The sequence below is a fragment of the Anoplopoma fimbria genome, chromosome 6, assembly GCF_027596085.1.
Source record: "Anoplopoma fimbria isolate UVic2021 breed Golden Eagle Sablefish chromosome 6, Afim_UVic_2022, whole genome shotgun sequence".
Classification (NCBI taxonomy): Eukaryota; Metazoa; Chordata; class Actinopteri; order Perciformes; family Anoplopomatidae; genus Anoplopoma; species Anoplopoma fimbria.
Window position 1 is genome coordinate 19,808,177 of NC_072454.1, and position 18,612 is coordinate 19,826,788.

General features: G+C 37.6%; 2 protein-coding genes across 2 annotated transcripts; one reads left to right on the forward strand and one right to left on the reverse strand.

Moving 5' to 3' along the window:
• Positions 1-1,984: 1,984 nt before the first annotated feature.
• On the forward strand, positions 1,985-14,194 carry herc4 (HECT and RLD domain containing E3 ubiquitin protein ligase 4). Its single transcript, XM_054599711.1, has 25 exons — positions 1,985-2,361; positions 3,995-4,265; positions 4,358-4,517; positions 4,688-4,764; positions 4,867-5,088; positions 5,185-5,275; position 5,433; positions 5,856-5,986; positions 6,165-6,310; positions 6,619-6,692; positions 7,102-7,226; positions 7,426-7,485; positions 8,511-8,622; positions 9,037-9,226; positions 9,326-9,498; positions 9,604-9,723; positions 9,812-9,910; positions 10,030-10,197; positions 10,745-10,888; positions 11,221-11,387; positions 11,579-11,645; positions 11,755-11,837; positions 12,127-12,310; positions 12,643-12,745; positions 12,890-14,194. The coding sequence occupies exons 2-25, from the start codon at positions 4,040-4,042 to the stop codon at positions 13,096-13,098; spliced, it is 3,132 nt and encodes a 1,043-aa protein (XP_054455686.1). The 5' UTR covers positions 1,985-2,361; positions 3,995-4,039; the 3' UTR covers positions 13,099-14,194.
• On the reverse strand, positions 14,185-15,531 carry LOC129091982 (cytochrome c oxidase subunit 5B, mitochondrial). The gene is made up of 4 exons (XM_054599710.1): positions 15,372-15,531; positions 14,689-14,759; positions 14,515-14,614; positions 14,185-14,420 (listed from the first exon to the last, which is right to left on the reverse strand). The coding sequence occupies exons 1-4, from the start codon at positions 15,469-15,471 to the stop codon at positions 14,308-14,310; spliced, it is 384 nt and encodes a 127-aa protein (XP_054455685.1). The 5' UTR covers positions 15,472-15,531; the 3' UTR covers positions 14,185-14,307.
• Positions 15,532-18,612: the final 3,081 nt, after the last annotated feature.

The window sequence follows — 18,612 nt, forward strand, 5'->3', positions numbered from 1 at the left end:
GCCTTTAAGATGGTGGAGATAGTTTGGATCTGCATCCACCAATCCGACTGAAAGTATCTTGGCCAATAAATGCACATCCTCTTCAGACAAATCCTTCTGTTGAAAAAAAAAAGAATGTAAAATATACCATCTCAATTATCACAAACGATTACAGCATTTTACTTTGGATGATTACTCACTTTCTTGTTGTTGGCAGATGTTTCAGGTAGTTGTAGTTTTTGAGATTTAATTCCCTGTCAAGGAAAATGATCATTACAGAGAATCACACTTTATTTCCTGCTTCCTAACACTGGTCACTTCCTCTAGCAGCTGTGGTGCTGTTTTTTGTTTGTTTGTTTCTTTTAATTTTTGATTTATCTTATTCTTTAAATGAATTACATTGTTAAAGTGAAAATCATACACAAGAGAAAGTCACCTCTTTGAGTCCTTTTGAAAAGCACATTATGATGAAGAGAAGGCCAGCAACAACCTGAGCGTGTTAAAAGAAACCACTGGTCAACAAAACATAAGTCGCAGTCCTCATTCGACAAAAACTTTGATTAGTTGACATGAGGTAATTAAGATAATGTATAAATAGGTTTTTACTTACCCCCATCAAGTGCAACATGTCTATATCTCTTGGTTCTGTCCTGTTTGTTCGCTGATTTTTAACTTGTGTGAGTGGAATAAGTTCCTGCTGCTCTGAGACATCAGACAGTGCGTAGGTCACAAGGGAAGAACCCATGAAGAACCAGCAATACAGGATAAACTGGATTTCAACAAGCATGTTTTTCCAATTGTAAGATGTTAATCACGAGATAGGCGTGCTGCTACGCAAATGACTGCGTAAAATGGGTTGTTGTTGTCGAAGGAGGGCTATTATTGCCTTTCAGTGTTAACGCAGTCTGAATTTTAGAATGTATCTGTCACCTGCAAAGAGCAATAAAAGAATAGAGTCACGACTGGCCCATGACCTAACTTACTTTGGAAGTGTATTGGTCGAAAGCAACAATGTATTCAATTAAAAATGCTTATTTTCTGTAATCTTCTGTTTAAGCAAAAATTGGTGTTGTGTAAGATTTTTTAAAACTAATTCATTCATCATATACTGCCATCAAATAGTCCCAAATGAAGCCCTTTGTGTGGCAGCTGTCCACAAAGATTTGTATGGCAAGTGCTATGAAGAACATACATTTAAAAGTTAACTAAAGTTGTGAAGTACTTATTAATTGAGTACTTTTATTTGATTTCACTTTGTACTTTTACTCCAAAATATTAAGAAGGGAATATCTTTGCTCCACCACATTTTTCTGATTACTGTAGATACTTAGATACAATAAAAACACTTCATATGATTGTCTTTTATCACAAAAACAAGTGCACAGATTAGGGAGAGTGGGTTTATATGTAAAAAGTCCACCAGAGGGAGACAAATGAGATCCAGCAGATAAGTTCCAGATCCTTCCTATAGACTCATGAGCAAATGAGGTGAGCAACATTTTAAAATAATAAAAATGATTAGAATATTTTCTATAATATTATAACAAGAATTGTTAAGTATAATCTCATCTCATACATTAGAACACCAATTAGTGTTTTTTGTATTACAGACTTTAACTTTACTATTCTTTGGTTTCTTTGTATAAACCTTTTGGAATGTATTTGCCTGCAGAATAGTTTTTCATATTATATTGTATTTTTTTTTCCTATGGCGATTTATAACTTATAACCTTCCCATGCGTATGTACACTTATTGCACTTTCACCTTTCCTTTTAGCAACACAAAACCTGCACACAACCATACACATACATTGTGTATATATAACATGTAGGCTATACATACATTCAGGTACATGAACAAGTGGCACGGATACGCATGCGCGTGTGCGCCCCATCTAGAACATTGTGGATGAATCGAGACATTTCTTCGCCTCCACAGAATATAGTGTAAACTTCCGGTGAAATAAACTTGCCTTCATATTAAAAGCCAACACATGGACTCTTCAGTAGGACTAAGCTTTTAAAGGAAGGTGATCGATAATCCTGACAGTATGATCGGTATCTAGATAAACTGGAAACCACAGTTGCACTGCGTCTTTTACACCGTTCCGCTATGTTACCACAAACGGAGTTTTACTTCTGAAAGAAGAAACGGACATTCAGAGTATAGCAGCTAATCTTTCTTGGCTTCTTCCACAGCACCGTACAGCAGTTGTTGACAGACACTGAAGTGGAGGGATTGGGCAGGGATTTCAACTTGCTTGCTGTTGGCATTTGATATTTAATGTTGAAAGTGTGCTTGTCTGCGTTCTTAACAGTCGGAACTGAAACTAGATTGCAAAACCCTGGAAGACAACAACACTGTCAGATCTGGCGGGTTTGGTAAGATTTGGTATTTGGCTTCAACGTAATAGATATCATGACGTTAAACATGGCTGTAACTTGTTTACTGCTTTCGAAAGACGTACGAGATTAATACAGCTTCCAGTTGCTCTACTCAGGAACATAGTCTGCTTACTAAATGAACTCAGTCTGCTTATTAAATTAACTCAGTCTACTTACTAAATGAACATAGTCTGCTTACTAAATGAACTCAGTCTACATATTAAATGAACACAGTCTACATATTAAATGAACACAGTCTACTTATTAAATGAACTCAGTCTGCTTACTAAATTAACTCAGTCTGCTTACTAAATAAACATATTAAATGAACACAGTCTACATATTAAATACTAAATGAACACAGTCTGCTTAACACAGTCTGCTTACTAAATTAACACAGTCTGCTTACTAAATTAACTCAGTCTGCTTACTAAATGAACTCAGTCTACATATTAAATGAACACAGTCTACATATTAAATGAACACAGTCTGCTTACTAAATGAACTCAGTCTACATATTAAATAGTCTACTTAAATTAACACAGTCTGCTTACTAAATGAACTCAGTCTGCTTATTAAATGAACTCAGTCTGCTTATTAAATGAACTCAGTCTGCTTCCTAAATGAACTCAAGTCTGCTTATTAAATGAACTCAGTCTGCTTACTAAATGAACTCAGTCTGCTTACTAAATGAACTCAGTCTACATATTAAATGAACTCAGTCTGCTTACTAAATTAACACAGTCTGCTTACTAAATTAACTCAGTCTGCTTACTAAATGAACACAGTCTACTTATTAAATTAACACAGTCTGCTTACTAAATGAACACAGTCTGCTTACTAAATTAACACAGTCTGCTTACTAAATGAACTCAGCTAAAGCACATTATGTTGAGACTTAACCTGCCAACATTAACGTTACAGCCATAGTATCTAGCTCCTCTCCGAGCTAGGCTGAATCATGTCACCAGGTTGCATCAGTGATCCCTGATCTGCCTCGGTTTATAGCACAAGGACGTCAAACACGCTGTCTGTCTAAATTGCGCTCCTCCAGTCAGAAACATAGACGTCTGGTCCGAACAAGACAAATAAACGGTACTTCCGTTTTGAATATTAAAAATATATTCATTTACTGCGAATGTCAGTTATCTTTTTTTATCATTACTTTGAACTTTTAGTTGTGGGTTTCATTTTTTTTTTTCCCCCCCCAATACAAATGTAATCAATACATTTTGAAAACATGTTGAAACGTCCACTTTTATTTTGGAATGTTCCAAACCGGAAGTCGTCATTCGATGATGTAGCTTCACGCGACCGTTCATTTAACTGTAGCTCACTGGGCTAATCTGTTTACATGTTACCCCGGACAGCTACGGGCTCGTGTTTAAAAACGTTACCGGATGGTTTCACTAAACCCTGAAGGCAGCTAGCAGCTACACACCACAGCTAGCCACACGCACGCGAGCATCGTATGTGTGTTATAAATAATGTTACTTGGTCATAACGTTATCTGGCTAACGTTACCTTGCTAGGTGATACCAGCTGAAGTGGGTCTTGCAACCAAAACTATGCATATGTGAACGTGCTCTGTAGGGTGACAGTAGCCGAGGTGTCTCTCTCTTCTTCGCAGAGACGGGGATCCTGCTGGCGTGTGTAGCCAAAGGGGAGAGCTACGATGCTGTGCTGGGGAAATGCCTCCTACGGACAGTTAGGCTTAGGTGGGATTGATGAAGAGATTGTGGTTGAGCCACGGAAATGTGAATTCTTTCACGGGAAGCAAGTGTGCGATTTGGGGTGTGGCCACAGACACACAGCCTTCCTGCTGGAGGACGGGGCAGTATACACCTGTGGCTGTAATGACCTAGGGCAGCTGGGGCATGAGAAGTCCAGAAAGAAACCAGGTTGGTGGTGTGTGTGTGTGTGTTTTGTATATATGTATATGTATGAACACTTTGTGAAATCATTGATCACATTTCTCTTTGTCTTTCACCAGAACAGGTTGTGGCCCTGGATGCACAGATCATACTGGCGGTGTCATGTGGAGAGTCCCACACACTTGCCCTGAATGACAAAGGGCAGGTGTTCTCATGGGGTCTGGGCTCTGATGGGCAGCTGGGTCTAAATAACTTTGAAGAATGTGTTCGTGTGCCTAGGTGAATTCTGAAACTTAGCTAAACTGATTGGCTAAAAAACCTTTTTGTTTGTTTTGAATAACACACTATTTACTCATGCTTTCTTGTGTACATGCAATTAAAAAAACGAAATTTATGAACATTTTTATCGAAATATCAAAGTTACTCCTATATTTTCTTTTCCTTTTCAGAAATATCAAGAGTTTGTCAGATGTACAAATTGCTCAGGTAGCCTGTGGGTACTGGCATTCCCATGCACTTTCAAGAGGTAAGGATGGTTTGTACCCACCAAATGCACATTTATTCACTCAGATTATTATGTTTTCTACACATTTAGACTTTCTATGTTATGTTTATTATCTTGTTATAGGGGGCCAAGTCTTCTCCTGGGGCCAGAATCGATATGGACAACTTGGGCTAGGAATAAATGGACAGAGCATTTCCACGCCCCAAATGATTCAGTCTCTGCAGTGCATTCCCTTTGCTCAGATATCAGCAGGCGGTGCTCACAGCTTTGCTCTCACTCTCTCCGGAGCGGTGTTTGGTTGGGGGCGCAACAAATTTGGTCAGCTGGGTCTCAATGACTGCAATGGTGGGTGGTCAAATACCTAAATTACTACTACTACTACTACTACTTGTGAGCATTCAAGCCCTCAAGTCAGACTAACTGTCAGAAGGTCTTTTTCAGATCGTTTTTTCCCAGCCCTGCTGAAGTCCCTTAGATCACAGAGAGTGATTTACATCTCCTGTGGAGAAGATCACACAGCAGCACTGACTAAGTTAAGTTATAACATTTTTGGTTATTTGATAAACCTGCATTGTTATGAGTGGAAGACCTTGATTTGAATCAGTGGTAACCCTGAACCAAAGTGGTGTGTGATTAGTGGTGGTGAATTCATTTTTTTTCCACTTTGGCCTTATTTTTATAGACCATAGAGTAATGGAGAGTTATAGAGTTGAACACAAAAATATTTTAGCAACTGAAACATTATTTTTCTAGTTAAGGAGTTGGGACATTTTTAAATCTTGAAGGATGGTGGTTGAAATGGTTAATTTCCTGTCTGCTAAATTTCTGCTTCAGTTGTGGGCTGACTCTGCATAACCTGCTGACTTTGTCTTAAGTAGGATCCCTGCCTTAGGACTTGCAGGTTAAAGCATATCCTGTGACGGCGTTTAGAGTTCTTTGGCTAGCTGTTTCGTGATTAATAAATAACCAGATTGAAGTCACTAACATGATTGCATCCTACATGCTTTCTCAATTCAAACCCTGTCATACTGTGCTGTCTGTGAACATTTTGACCTTGCTGTACTCTTGTTCTTTAGAAGAACAGAAACAACTTGTTTGGTTGATTTTTACAGGAAGGAGGTGTGTTCACATTTGGAGCAGGAGGATACGGACAACTTGGGCATAACTCTACGAACCATGAAATCAACCCTAGGAAAGTGTTTGAGCTCATGGGAAATGTAGTCACGCAGATTGCATGTGGAAGGTAAAATTTATGAGGTGTATTTAAAAAAAAAAAATCATATACTTTTGTGTATTGACATCAATGTACATGCTGCAATATTGAGTAATTAATGTAATAGGAAAATGGGTATAATTGAATTGTACTGAAATGTCATAAAAGAGCTAAACATTTTTTTTTTTAATCACTGTGCTATTAAAAGGCAGCACACGCTGGCTTTCACACCCTCCTGTGGAAAGATGGACTCATTTGGGCTGGCTGGTAACGGGCAGCTTGGTACTCGCTCCACTTGTAACAGAAAAAGCCCTGCCCTTGTCAAAGGCCCCTGGGTAGCCTCCAAGGATACAGGTGAGACACTGTCAATGAAGCTGCATTGAGTATTTTCTGACAAAAAAATTCACATCAGCAAATAATTTACAGTCCGGGCCATATGTTTTTAGATGGTGAAACAATTCTTTTTTTAATTTTGCCTCTTTACACTACAGGATTGGTTGTGATTCTCAGTGGAATCTGTGTATATAGCAACACATTTGAAATCATGTTTATATTACAAATATGAAGGATCCTTAAGATGAGACGTTGTTTTCTACTCATTATCTCTCCCTCTCGCCCTATCCATACATTTATTTTCTTGCCTCCATTGCGTAACATTGCAGACTCTGAGCCGTCCTGTTATGTCAAGAGGATTTATGCCGGAGGAGACCAGAGCTTTGCTCATTATTGCACTGATGTAAGTTGTCATGAAATCTTTTTATTATATAGTTTTAGGTTTCTCAGAGATGCAAACAAATCTTTAAGTATTGTGTCTCTTAACATGCTATAAAAGTACTTGTCTTCCCCTGAGTTGGTACTTGGGACTTTCTTTTTACCAACCGAAGTAGGAAATGTTCAAATAAACATGTTGGTCTTGTTTTAAAATATGTAGCCATGTGGATAAAGTATTTCTACAAAGGAGCTTCTCTTTACATTTTACATATAGTGCGGATTAAAGCGCTTCTTCTTTTTTGTTTTAAACATTGAAGACCTGAAATTTCTCAGATGCAACAACTTAGTTTTGGCATCTTTAACTTTATTTAAGTTTATTTAAGTTCATATTATCATTGAATGCTTTTTATTAACTTATACCCTTTTTTTCGTAGAAACTCCAGAACATGGATGACGTGAGGACACAAGATTCCCACAGAAAGATTTGCACCTTGAATGAGGATATCATAAACAAGTGGTGTAACTACTCACCAGGAAGACTCCCACTAGAAATATCCAAGTAAAGTCCTCTCCTCACTAGAACCTGGGCTGACCACATGTTATTGGGGTTTTAGTTGTTTTTGTCAAAATTGTAGTATTTTTAGATATAAAGGCTGTGTTTAGTATTTTTTAAGTTGTCATGATTCTGTAAGTTATTTTTGGAGATTTTCTTGAGAAAAGTGGTCACACTGATTACTTGTCTTGTATGATTCCTTTAGTGAGATTGACCTCGTGTTCTCCTCAGCGAGCTGCCTCAATGGATCTTTTCTGTCAACGAGGTAATCCCCTTTTCAGACAAAGTGCACTTTCTACAGTCTGCTCTAAAAGTCTTCATTAATATCCAAATCCAATGCTTTTTTCTTCACTTGTTTGATCTTTCTTATTCAGATACTATTTACAACTGATATATGTTTAAATTGAAAAAAATCCTTACCACATGTAACAACCTAGCAACCTAGAATAATCAGACCTACTCCCAGGTTGGACTGTGCTCATTTAATTTCTTCCTTACCCTCTTTGTGATTAATTGTTTTTACCAGTTTATATCCATGTCATGTTTCATCTGATCCTAGTCCGTTATATTGTTTTAAAGGTTGTATTTGCAACATGGATTCGACCATAACGAAATAAAGGATGGATTATGTCAGCAAGGGCTGGTCCAAATACTTAGCCCGATAAAGACCATTTCATATCGCGATTTATAAAGAACATAAGTGCAAATTGAACAAAACAAATGTAATTTATAGTCTCAAGTGAAACTATAAGAGAAAAAAAAATCCCTTTATGAAGTGTTTTTTAATTGCATTGAACTGAGTGGTAATGTAAAGTGTGACGTAAAAACAAAAACAGCAATCGATATAAAGATCTTCCCCTCAAAATATTTAGCATGAGATTTTCAGAGAAATTTTGAGTCAGTAGGTGCTTGTCATTATCAATTTAGATGACGAAATTATGTATCAAGATATCTCAATAAATAATTTCATCAAGATTCCATTTAATTGAAAATTGATAAATGATCATATTGAATTATTGTCAGTCAGTGGCTTTGTGCTAGTCGGTTTTCTAATAGCTGGGAGATGGCTGCTGCCAAGCTACTAGGTATTATGTACACAATCTAATGCAGTCCAGGATAATAGTGCTGCAATTCATCCATTCTTATATATATTATATATAGTTTTATCTCTTCTTAATTTATATTGTTGATTCAACTCAACTTTTTAATATTCAGTCCACCTCTTGTAAGTAAGTATTTTACTTTTTGTAATGCTACGATACCAATAGATCTGTTGGTTTTTTTTCACAGTCACCCAGATCACTACAGTACCAGCAGTAAATGTTCAGGGGTGGATATGAACATGGTTCGTCTCCTGTTGCACAGAGTGATCCGACAAGATCACCATGAGATCGCTCAGCAGGTCAGTGGTCTCAAAAAAATATCGTGTTGTTGATGCAACCACATCCCTGTTTTTCCCACTAGTTTATTGCAAGAATTACATATACTTGTACAAATATTGTACTTTACTGATACTTGCTGTAAATGTACATAACTGCATACCACTTGCCCAAACAATTTAAAAAATATTGGATTTCAATTTCTCACACTCTTTTCAACAGCTTGCATGATCTTTATACTGCTTTAGATCATTTTGGATTGGTGCTTGGAATCAGTTGGACTTGGTTTACATAATGATACATTGTAAACTGTCAGTGGCATGGCAAGCAATACTGTATTTCATAATAAAAGACAACTGAATAAGACGTCATTGTAATCATGTCTAAAGATTGCAATAATCATAACAGACCTGTATCATTGAATCTGTCTCCCTCAGATTGCTGCCAGTCTGGAGAAGAACCTAATTCCCAGACTGAGCAACTCTCCTCCAGACATTGAAGCCCTGAGACTCTACCTCACTCTCCCAGAATGCCCTCTGTTCAGGGACCGAAATAATTACGTGACCATCGCTATCCCATTTGCCAAATCCCTCCTCAGTCTGAAAGAGGCTCCACTAAAGGTCCTAGGTAAGATGAAGAATGTTTTTTTGTATGCTTGATGCCACAGATGATCCAACAATTTAATTTACATTTTTAATTTTTCTCCTAACAACGTGTTTGTGCCAGGAAACTGGTGGTCTAAATTTGAGCCCCAAGTTTTCCAGCGGCTGGTTGAGTTGTACAAGGAAGTGGTGGTGTATCTGCTTCAGATGCACAAGATGGGCATTCCTTCAGTAGAGCAGAGAATTTTCACATGTTTCCTGGACACGTCCCTCCGGCTGCTGGAGATCCTGCACATGGTGAGAAATGACAAAAAAAACCTCACAGATATTCATTACAGCAGCTCTTGCGTTTACATCCTACAGTACCTGGAAGAACTGTTTTCCATTTTTCTGTGGTCTCAGGTGAGTGAGAGAGCAGGACACATCATTCAGTACGATAAATTCTACATCCACGAGTTGGATGACCTGATAGACATCAGAAATGACTACGTCACATGGATTCAGAGGCAGATGTACCCATTGGTGAGTCTACTGCTGATGTCACTTAATTAAATGAATTAAATGTTTAGCCCTTTGTATGAACCATTTGTTTCTGCCTCTGTATCCACAGGGTCATGATGGTGTGGTGACTCTGTGCAGGTATCCCTTTGTGTTTGATGCCCAAGCGAAGACCACACTTCTTCAGACTGATGCTGTCATACAGATGCAGGTAATAAGGAGCTGAATTTATTGCTTTCAAATGATGTGACGCATGCCAACTGCACTGTTGTATCTTTGAAACATATAAATTATTTTTTAAAATGCATCATTCCCTTGTTATATTGATAGATGGCTGTGGACCAGGCACAGATGCAAAACTTCAGTTCCATGTTCCTGCCAGCGGTTGAATCTGTCAACCCGTGCCTCATCCTCATCGTTAGAAGAGAAAATATTGTTGGAGATACCATGGAAGTCCTCAGGAAGTCAAAGAATGTTGACTACAAGAAACCACTCAAGGTAAAAGCCGCTAGAATCAATGGAGCAAATTACTTCAAATGTATGTGAAAGGTGTTGCTTATAGGGACGACCCCATAGAAAATGATTCTGTAGTTCCACTCAGTGCTTTAGGGTCTTTCAGCTTGTTGTTTTGGTGTTTAAGTTTGGTATGATGGCAGCAGGCAGCTGTTTCCAACAAAAAAGTAAGCCTTATAACCTATTGTACACTATGTGCCAGCACCATCCAGCAAACAGAGAAAGTTAGCAACTAATGATGAACATATTGGAGTATTTAGACAGAAGTTGGTGGAGACCAAAACTGAACTAAATAGGAGTAATTATTGGGCTACCGATCATCAAATAACCACAAAGCTGACTCATTCTGAAATTCTAATTGTTTTAATGTTTATAGATGGATGAGGTCATCAAATATTGTAATATTATAATATATTGTAATTTCAAGGGTTCTGCTACAAAAATACATGAAGTACATTTCCAAAGCTGTGTTGTCATTTCCATCAAGAATTAAAAGGTGCTGCTGTTCTAATGGTTGCCAAATTCATGACAGGTGATCTTTGTGGGCGAAGAGGCGGTCGATGCGGGAGGCGTGAGAAAGGAGTTCTTCCTCCTGATCATGAAGGAGCTGCTGGATCCAAAATATGGCATGTTTCGTTACCACGAGGATTCCAGGCTCATCTGGTTTTCAAACAAGGTACTTCTTATATAATTCAGCAGCATTAAAGTGCATGCGTGTAAGCATAATGTATGATAATAGAGACACTGAAGTAGTTTTCGTATTATAAATTGAAACATGCCAAATCCTTCTTTACAATTGTAACGCTTGTTTTTTGTTAGTAATTGATCATATGCATTTGCTATTACATTGAGTAGCTAAATAATTGGAGGCACATGCAACGTATAGGCATACAATTTTTTTATGTACCTATTTTTGTTTACCTAAAAAAGGTTTATAATTGTATATTAATAAATGTACGAGACACATTGAGTATGCCCTCTAACATAAGGTGTGATGGTTCTTTACAGACCTTTGAGGACATTGACTTGTTCAACCTCATCGGGGTAATCTGCGGTCTGGCCATCTACAATCTCACGATAGTGGAACTCAACTTCCCTGTCGCCCTTTATAAGAAGCTCCTGAAGAGGAAGCCAACGCTAGATGACCTGAAAGAGCTAATGCCAGATGTGGGAAGGTCAGATCAAGGAACAGTCATCTGAGGTTCCGATTTAACATGTTTATGAATGTCAGTTTACCATGGTAATTTATTAACTGCATCCAATGTTGCAATTATATTACCACACAGAGTTGTTGATTGAAAGAGTTCACCAAATGATAGTTTAAGAAAATACTGTAAAATACGTATATTTCTGTCTCCTAAACTAGGAGTCTGCAGCAGTTACTGGACTACACAGAAGATGACCTCGAGGAAACCTTCTGCTTGAACTTCACAGTAAGATGATTTGCATACAGCAGTCTCTGTGGTGCATGAGGTGTAAAATAAATAGTTGTGATTTCTGTATATCATATTAGCAAACCCAAACACTGCCTATTTTTTTCAGATCACAGAGGAGAATTATGGCGCCACAGAGGTCTTGGAGCTCGTACCGAACGGCGAAGACATCACTGTCAATAAATCAAACAGGTACAATTGAATGAAAAGGTCTCGATTGTCCTGATAACCTATAGCAGATTTTTTTCCTGCTGAGATTTGGATGAGAAGATCAATACCATTCTCACATCTGTAAGATAAATATGTAGCTTTAGCCAGCAGACGTGTAGCTTGGCTTAGAAAAAGACTTGAAACAGGGGGAAATGGTTAGCGTGGCTGTCCAAACATAACAAAATCCACCTCTAAAGCTCACTATTTGAAACATTATCTGTTTTTCAAATAATCCATTTAAAGACTGAACTGTATTTTTTTCTTCATGTAGGCAGGACTTTGTCCATGCATATGTAGACTATGTTTTCAACACATCAGTGGCCTCGCTGTTCGAGTGCTTCTACGCAGGCTTCCACAAAGTGTGCGGTGGAAAAGTTTTAGAGCTGTTCCAGCCAAATGAACTGCAAGCCATGGTCATTGGCAACACCAACTATGACTGGACGGAGCTCGAAAAGGTCTTGTTTCATATTATTACAACTCATTTTGTGGACTGTGTAATTACATTACATTACAGTCATTTAGCAGACGCTTTTATCCAAAGCGACTTACAATAAGTGTAATGTAATCTTATGAAAGTGGGTATTTCTATGGATTTTGTATAAAGCAAGCATTATTGAAGATTTTGACAAAACAAAGTTCCTATAACTAGATGTTCCCTCTTGCCTCTGTAAAGAGTTTGTTTTTTTAATCTTTGATAACCCTTAATCTAGAAGTGTAAATAGTATCACTAAATTTGTCCGTTGCTGAGTCATTTTAAATTAAAAATACCTTGTATCTCATCCTTCAGAGTACTGAATACAAAGGGGACTACTGGACGGACCATCCCACCATCAGGCTCTTCTGGGAGGTGTTCCACAGGCTTCCTTTAGACAAGAAAAAGCAATTTCTCTGTAAGTGCTGCCCACCATGTATAGAAAATGTCATACAAGCTGCTGTTTTGGCAACCTGAATTTACACGTATGTTGTTTTTTTCCAATTGTCTTGTACTATGAAATACAGATGGAAATGTGAAACAATGTCTCTTGCCTCAACAGTGTTCCTCACAGGAAGTGACCGCATACCCATTTTGGGCATGAAAAGCCTGAAGCTGGTGATCCAGCCCACCGGTGGAGGGGAGCATTACTTACCCGTGGCCCACACCTGCTTCAACCTGCTGGACCTACCCAAGTATAGGAGTCTGGAAACACTCCGTGAGAAGCTTCTACAAGCTATAGATCACAATCAAGGCTTTAATCTTGCCTGATAGTACACAGAAATGCCTAGAACTCCATGTCCAGACTGTCGACGGCAACCACATTCCCAAATGTTTTATTTTCGCAGCCTGAATTCTGCTGTAAGAATTGGACAGTGGGTTGAAAGTGGAGGCCACATGGCACTAAAACCGATTAAGAGTTGGATGTCTATACTTTCACAGGTAATCTTGACTTTGATTTATGAACTTTTTTTTCCCAATGCCATCACAGTATTTGATGCGCTGTTACAAGTCGATTCACATTTGATATGGCTCTTGTAGATATATTATTGTTTGGATAGTATGATGAGGCAAACTACTGGTATATAGAGTACAGGGTATGCATACAGCAACATTAACACCTGTAAAATATGATGAAATGCAGTAGCACTACCTTTCTGAAGCTTATAATGTAATGTAATAGTGAGATGTTTCCGTTATGTCTATTCTGGTGGCAAAAAAAACCCACTGGCCTCAAAATGACCAGATTTAAATCAACACCTCTGACTGGGTCTCAACAAAAATGATACATTTTAGGCTCCACTGTGATAGTAGTTGCTGCATGGCTACTGCAGTGAATCATGTTGTATTTTACAGGAGATTCTGATGTTGTGTCCATCCCCTGTGTATTACATGTTTGAACCCAGACAATGTACACTAACTCCCTTTATGTTTGACATAAGTTCTGTTGTGACATTTGATTGAGAGCAGTGCGAAGTGTTTGCTTTTAGATCCTTAGTGGATTTTCTTGGCTGTCAGCCTTAAACGATCCACAAATAAAAACAAAGTACAGCCACAAAAATATATGTGAGTTGCTTTGCGGATGAAATACTGTTTTGTTGTTTAAGACATTTTTAAGTATAGTTTCCTGGATTATAGGTTTACTACAACATTGTGCATGTGGGAATTACGACCAAAAGTTAATGAACATGATCACGGATTGTCAGGTATTTCCACACTTCATTGAATGACATATTAACGAGATAAGTAACACTTAAAGTAGTCCAGTTTAGCTTAAATAATTGAACTTGCCCTCTGTCACAGCAGCATGGATATGTTCCCCGATTAAAAAAAACTGACAGATTTATATCAAGACAGTTTAGTTAAAGTTTACATTTTAATGATAAATCATATGCACACATTACAGTATGTGGCCATGAAGGAGGCAGATATGGATGTCTGGATTGTCCTGTTTGTACAGCGCTTGTGTTAAATTTAGTTTCAATGGGGCAGCTCATGGTGGACCAGTTTATAGTGGGAACCGCAGGAAGGACAGCGTTGGGCATCTCCCTCGTGGAGCCAGAACCACACAATAGCTGTGTTGTCTTCCTCACCTGCCGAGAATGAGATCATGGATCACCTGGTTTGTAATGTACACAATGCATACACACAGATCAATGGATTTTGTCTTAAATGTACATCACTTACAAAGACAGCCCACCATTCTCTTGCTTCCAATGGATGGCACAATGTGAGGCTCCTCCATTGTGCCAGCATACTCCTTGGGCTTTAGCATACTGTAGGGATCCTGTGATGTGAATTTAGAGAAAATTAGCACATGTAAGATTTAAGCACAGCATACTTGTGTGTAAAGAAGCCTACCTTTCCCTGTTTAAGGGCCTGCAGAGCACGTCGCTCTAGTCCAGTCGCCTGCTCTTCATCTGTTGGTATTCCTGACAAATAAAATGATATGGGATGGGTTTACATTAAAAGAAATGATTCTGTCAGGTTGTGCTGTGTGCACATTACAGTTGGGCTTTATGTCTAACATTATTTCAATGTCAGAACTGCACGTCGACACCCTCACGCCTCCCACACCAGCCTGCTCCTGTCCCATATCAGGACACTGGCACATGACCAACAGTCGCCTGCCAGAAAGGGTGGGTCTATCAGAGGCCTTTCCTAGAGGTAAAGCCCAAATGACCTTCATTATTTGATTCAAACGTAAGTCATATTGAGGCGAAACAAAGCGAAACGTCGGTGGTACATAGCAATCCCACAGCACATAGATATTGCTAATTAATATTAGGTGTCAAAATTCAATGTTATTTTCTTCTCTACATTACGAAACACCAGTGGTAGCGAGCTGACGTCCTACTGCAGATCTCTTGTAATATTTCTAGCTGGTTTAGCCAAAACACGATACTACTGTCGCTGTAACACAAACGTCATCTGTTTACCGGTTTATGTCACTCAAACTGCTGTGCTTTCACCATAACGTTACCCTGCGGGCCTGTCTTACGTTTAAAGTCTTAACGTCGTCTGTTATAAACTCAGACTCTTACCTTTAGCTGTGGCCATAGCTCGGTGTAACGGTCTAGCCACCACATTGCTCCTCAGCCGCGCTGTTGTAGTACAGGCTCGGAGAAGTAGACGTCCCGCCATTGTTGACAAGCTGCAGGTAGACTGACCTGAAAACGACTGTCAGCTGGACTGAAATGACCCCGACGACCACCTGAGTGACAGACAGTCGGACCAATCGGAGCAGCAATGTGGCTGTGCTAACCAATGATAAGCCTCGCTCCCCGAACGCAGACTGGCCAATCACAGTTCAGCATCGCCTCGCTCTGACAAGGGTCAAGAACCCAGAAGTGTTAATGTAGAGCATGTCAAAATAAAGTAGTAAAAAAGTAGTTGTATGTTATGAAAAGTCAAAGTCATAGTATAGTCTGTCTAAAAAAAGATATAGAAACACTTATAGTAAAGTATGAAAAAAAGTCATACGTCGAAGTATAGCTTGTTGAAAAAAGGTCATATGTCTAAAAAGGTAATTTAAACTGACAGTAAAGCATGATGAAAAAAGTAATTAAAAAGTCATAGTATAGCATGTCGTAAAAAAAGTCACGGTATAGTATGTCGAAAACAGCCATAAAAGATTTATAGTATAGCATGTTCAAAAAAGTCATAAAAAGGTCAAGGTATAGCATTTTGAAAAAAGTCATTGTATACTATTTCAAAAGAAGTCATACCATACCATGTCAAAAAAAGTCATAATAAAGTTATCATACAGAATGTTGAAAAAAGTAGAAGTATTTATGTGTTAAGAAGTCATAGAAAAACATGTCGAAAAAAGTCATAGTATAACATGTCATACTATACATTGGCTTTTAAAAAGGCAATGTATAGTATGTCACAAAAATCATATTGGAGTATGACAAAAATAGTGACAAAAAAGGTCATATTATAGCTGTATAGTATAATAAAAACAGTCAAAGAAAGCCACAGTATAACATGTTGGAAAAAGCAATAAAAGAGTTATTGTATAGCATGCTGAAAAAAAGTAATTGAAAAGTCATAGCATTTAAAAGAATTATAAGTGATAGTATAATATGTCGAAAAATGTCTTAAAAAGTAACTATATAGTATGTTAAAACACTTTCTAAGTAAGGCATATCGAAATAAGTCTTAAAAGTCATAGTATAGCATGTCTAAAAAAATCTTTGAAAAATCATGGTATACTATGAAAATAGTCACAAAAAAGCCTTAGTATAGTATGTCCAAAACATTTAGTAAAAAGTCATATTATAGTGTGTCAAAAAGGTCATAGTACAGTATGATAAAAAAAGTCTTGGCATGTGGAAAAAAAAGTCAATAAAAAGTCACAGTATAGTATGTCAAAAAAAGGTTTAAAATGAAATCATAGTATACTATGTAAAAAAATAAAAAATAAAAAGGAGCTCAAAGTATTGTAATACTATACTTTGAGCTCCTTTTTACTTTTTCGACCTATTATACTTTGACTTCTTATAGGGTATATTTCAACATACTTAAAAACGTTTATTTACAGCGTACTTAACCACATTTCTTTAATCAAAATGCAGCCTCATAAAACACAAAGACGTGGATGAAATGCAGGAAGAAAGCTGTTTGGAAACTCTTGAGTCATCTGGGAAGAAATGAAGACTAACCAGAAGTGGTATACACCAAGAACTACAGTAACTAATTTATTCTAACACAGTTCTTTGATTTTATTTATGGACATTTGTTTATTTTTATTGAAAAACCTTTTTCCATCGCTGCCCCCTTTTGTGCCCCCCACAGTCCCCTACTTCCTGGCCCCAGGAGCCCTTAATCCCCAATGAGCCTGTCTGCTCAGGGATATAACCAGCATATCATATGAAATATTGTGATCCATTTTTATGGAAAATTATACATTGATTTTTCTATCTGAATCTTCATGGCATATTATACTATGACATTTGAATGGCATACTATACTATTATATTTTAATGACTAACTGAGGATTAAAGTACTTTGACTTTTTGAGACATTTTTTATCATAAATTATTTTAGGACCTTTTTTTGTCATACTATACAAAGATATTTTAAGACATTTGTAATGACATTTTTTGTTGCATCTATGTTATGACATATTTTATGACTAACTATATCATGACATTTTTTAAGACATTTTATAGCATACTGTATATTGAGTATTTTTATGGTATGCTATACTTACCGAAACAATATTTTCCTTACTCTCGACTGAGTTCGTCCAGCATCTGCTGCTTGTCTAAGATCTCGTGTCGACTGTTGCAGTTTCCATTGTGCAGACATTTTTTTTTTTTAAGTCCTCTATTCAGTCTGCTCCTCCCCATACACCTCATGTCTTATCTCTGATAAACGACAAAGAAGACAAGCTCCTTAAATATACTATAATTTCAGCTTCAGGTTAATGAATTTATGGAAATCAGACAGAATGAAATTCTTGGGAAGTGTAAATTCCACTGCATGATGTCTTAGTGCCCATGTCAATTACAGACCATATCCTATAATTGCATGCATTTTCAATAAGTTCAAAGCTAAGCTAAAGAAGCCACTGAATTCAAAATAAGTTGTATGTTTTTAATAAGCACTATCTTACACAAGGGCCTGCTGAGATGAATAAATCAGATCAATCAACTAGTAGGAACTGCCCTCGTACAGTTTAGCCAGCATTGACTTTCATGTTTATATTTTTGTTGCCTTTGCAAATGCCCCAATGATTGAGGGTTGATTGAGAACCGTGATAGGAGCTTTCGTCCGGCTGCTCTTTGTGGATGGAGTCATGGCAAACTTGCATATTCTGTGTGAAGGTGAGTTTTAACAGAGATTTGTGATGTTTCCATCTTAAGTCCAGACATGTTTGTCGCACAACTTATAATACACTTTGTCCATGTTCTCTGGCTCTCCTTTTTCATTTGGTTTAAAAATGAAGAATTACCAAATAGGGACATTTGCATTATTTTTGCTGGCCAGAGGGGAAATGTATTCCAGCTTGGGTAAGGGCTACATCGGTAATTACTAGGTCAGTACCAAATAGTTTTAAGACTCATTCATAATGTTGACATTTACATTTTTATTATTGTTAACTTAAAAAAGCATTGCAAGCATTAATCCACTGGCGAGAAACACAGCACTCTCTCTTATAGTCTCCAAAAGTCAAACTTGTTTTGAAATATTCACAACATTCACAGCAAAATATTCTGCCACAATACAAAAAGAAAAAGGTTTAAAAAATTGTTTTACATATTGAGAAAGACCACA

Coding starts and splice junctions, on each gene's coding strand:
- herc4 (XM_054599711.1), top strand. CDS start 4,040: ATGCTGTGCTGGGGAAATGCCTCCTACGGACAGTTAGGCTTAGGTGGG. Junction 6,311..6,618: donor GGTAGCCTCCAAGGATACAG/GTGAGACACTGT, acceptor GTAACATTGCAG/ACTCTGAGCCGTCCTGTTAT. Junction 7,486..8,510: donor GGATCTTTTCTGTCAACGAG/GTAATCCCCTTT, acceptor TTTTTTTCACAG/TCACCCAGATCACTACAGTA.
- LOC129091982 (XM_054599710.1), bottom strand. CDS start 15,471: ATGGCGGGACGTCTACTTCTCCGAGCCTGTACTACAACAGCGCGGCTG. Junction 14,760..15,371: donor AGCTATGGCCACAGCTAAAG/GTAAGAGTCTGA, acceptor TTTATTTGTCAG/GAATACCAACAGATGAAGAG. Junction 14,421..14,514: donor GAGAATGGTGGGCTGTCTTT/GTAAGTGATGTA, acceptor CATTCTCGGCAG/GTGAGGAAGACAACACAGCT.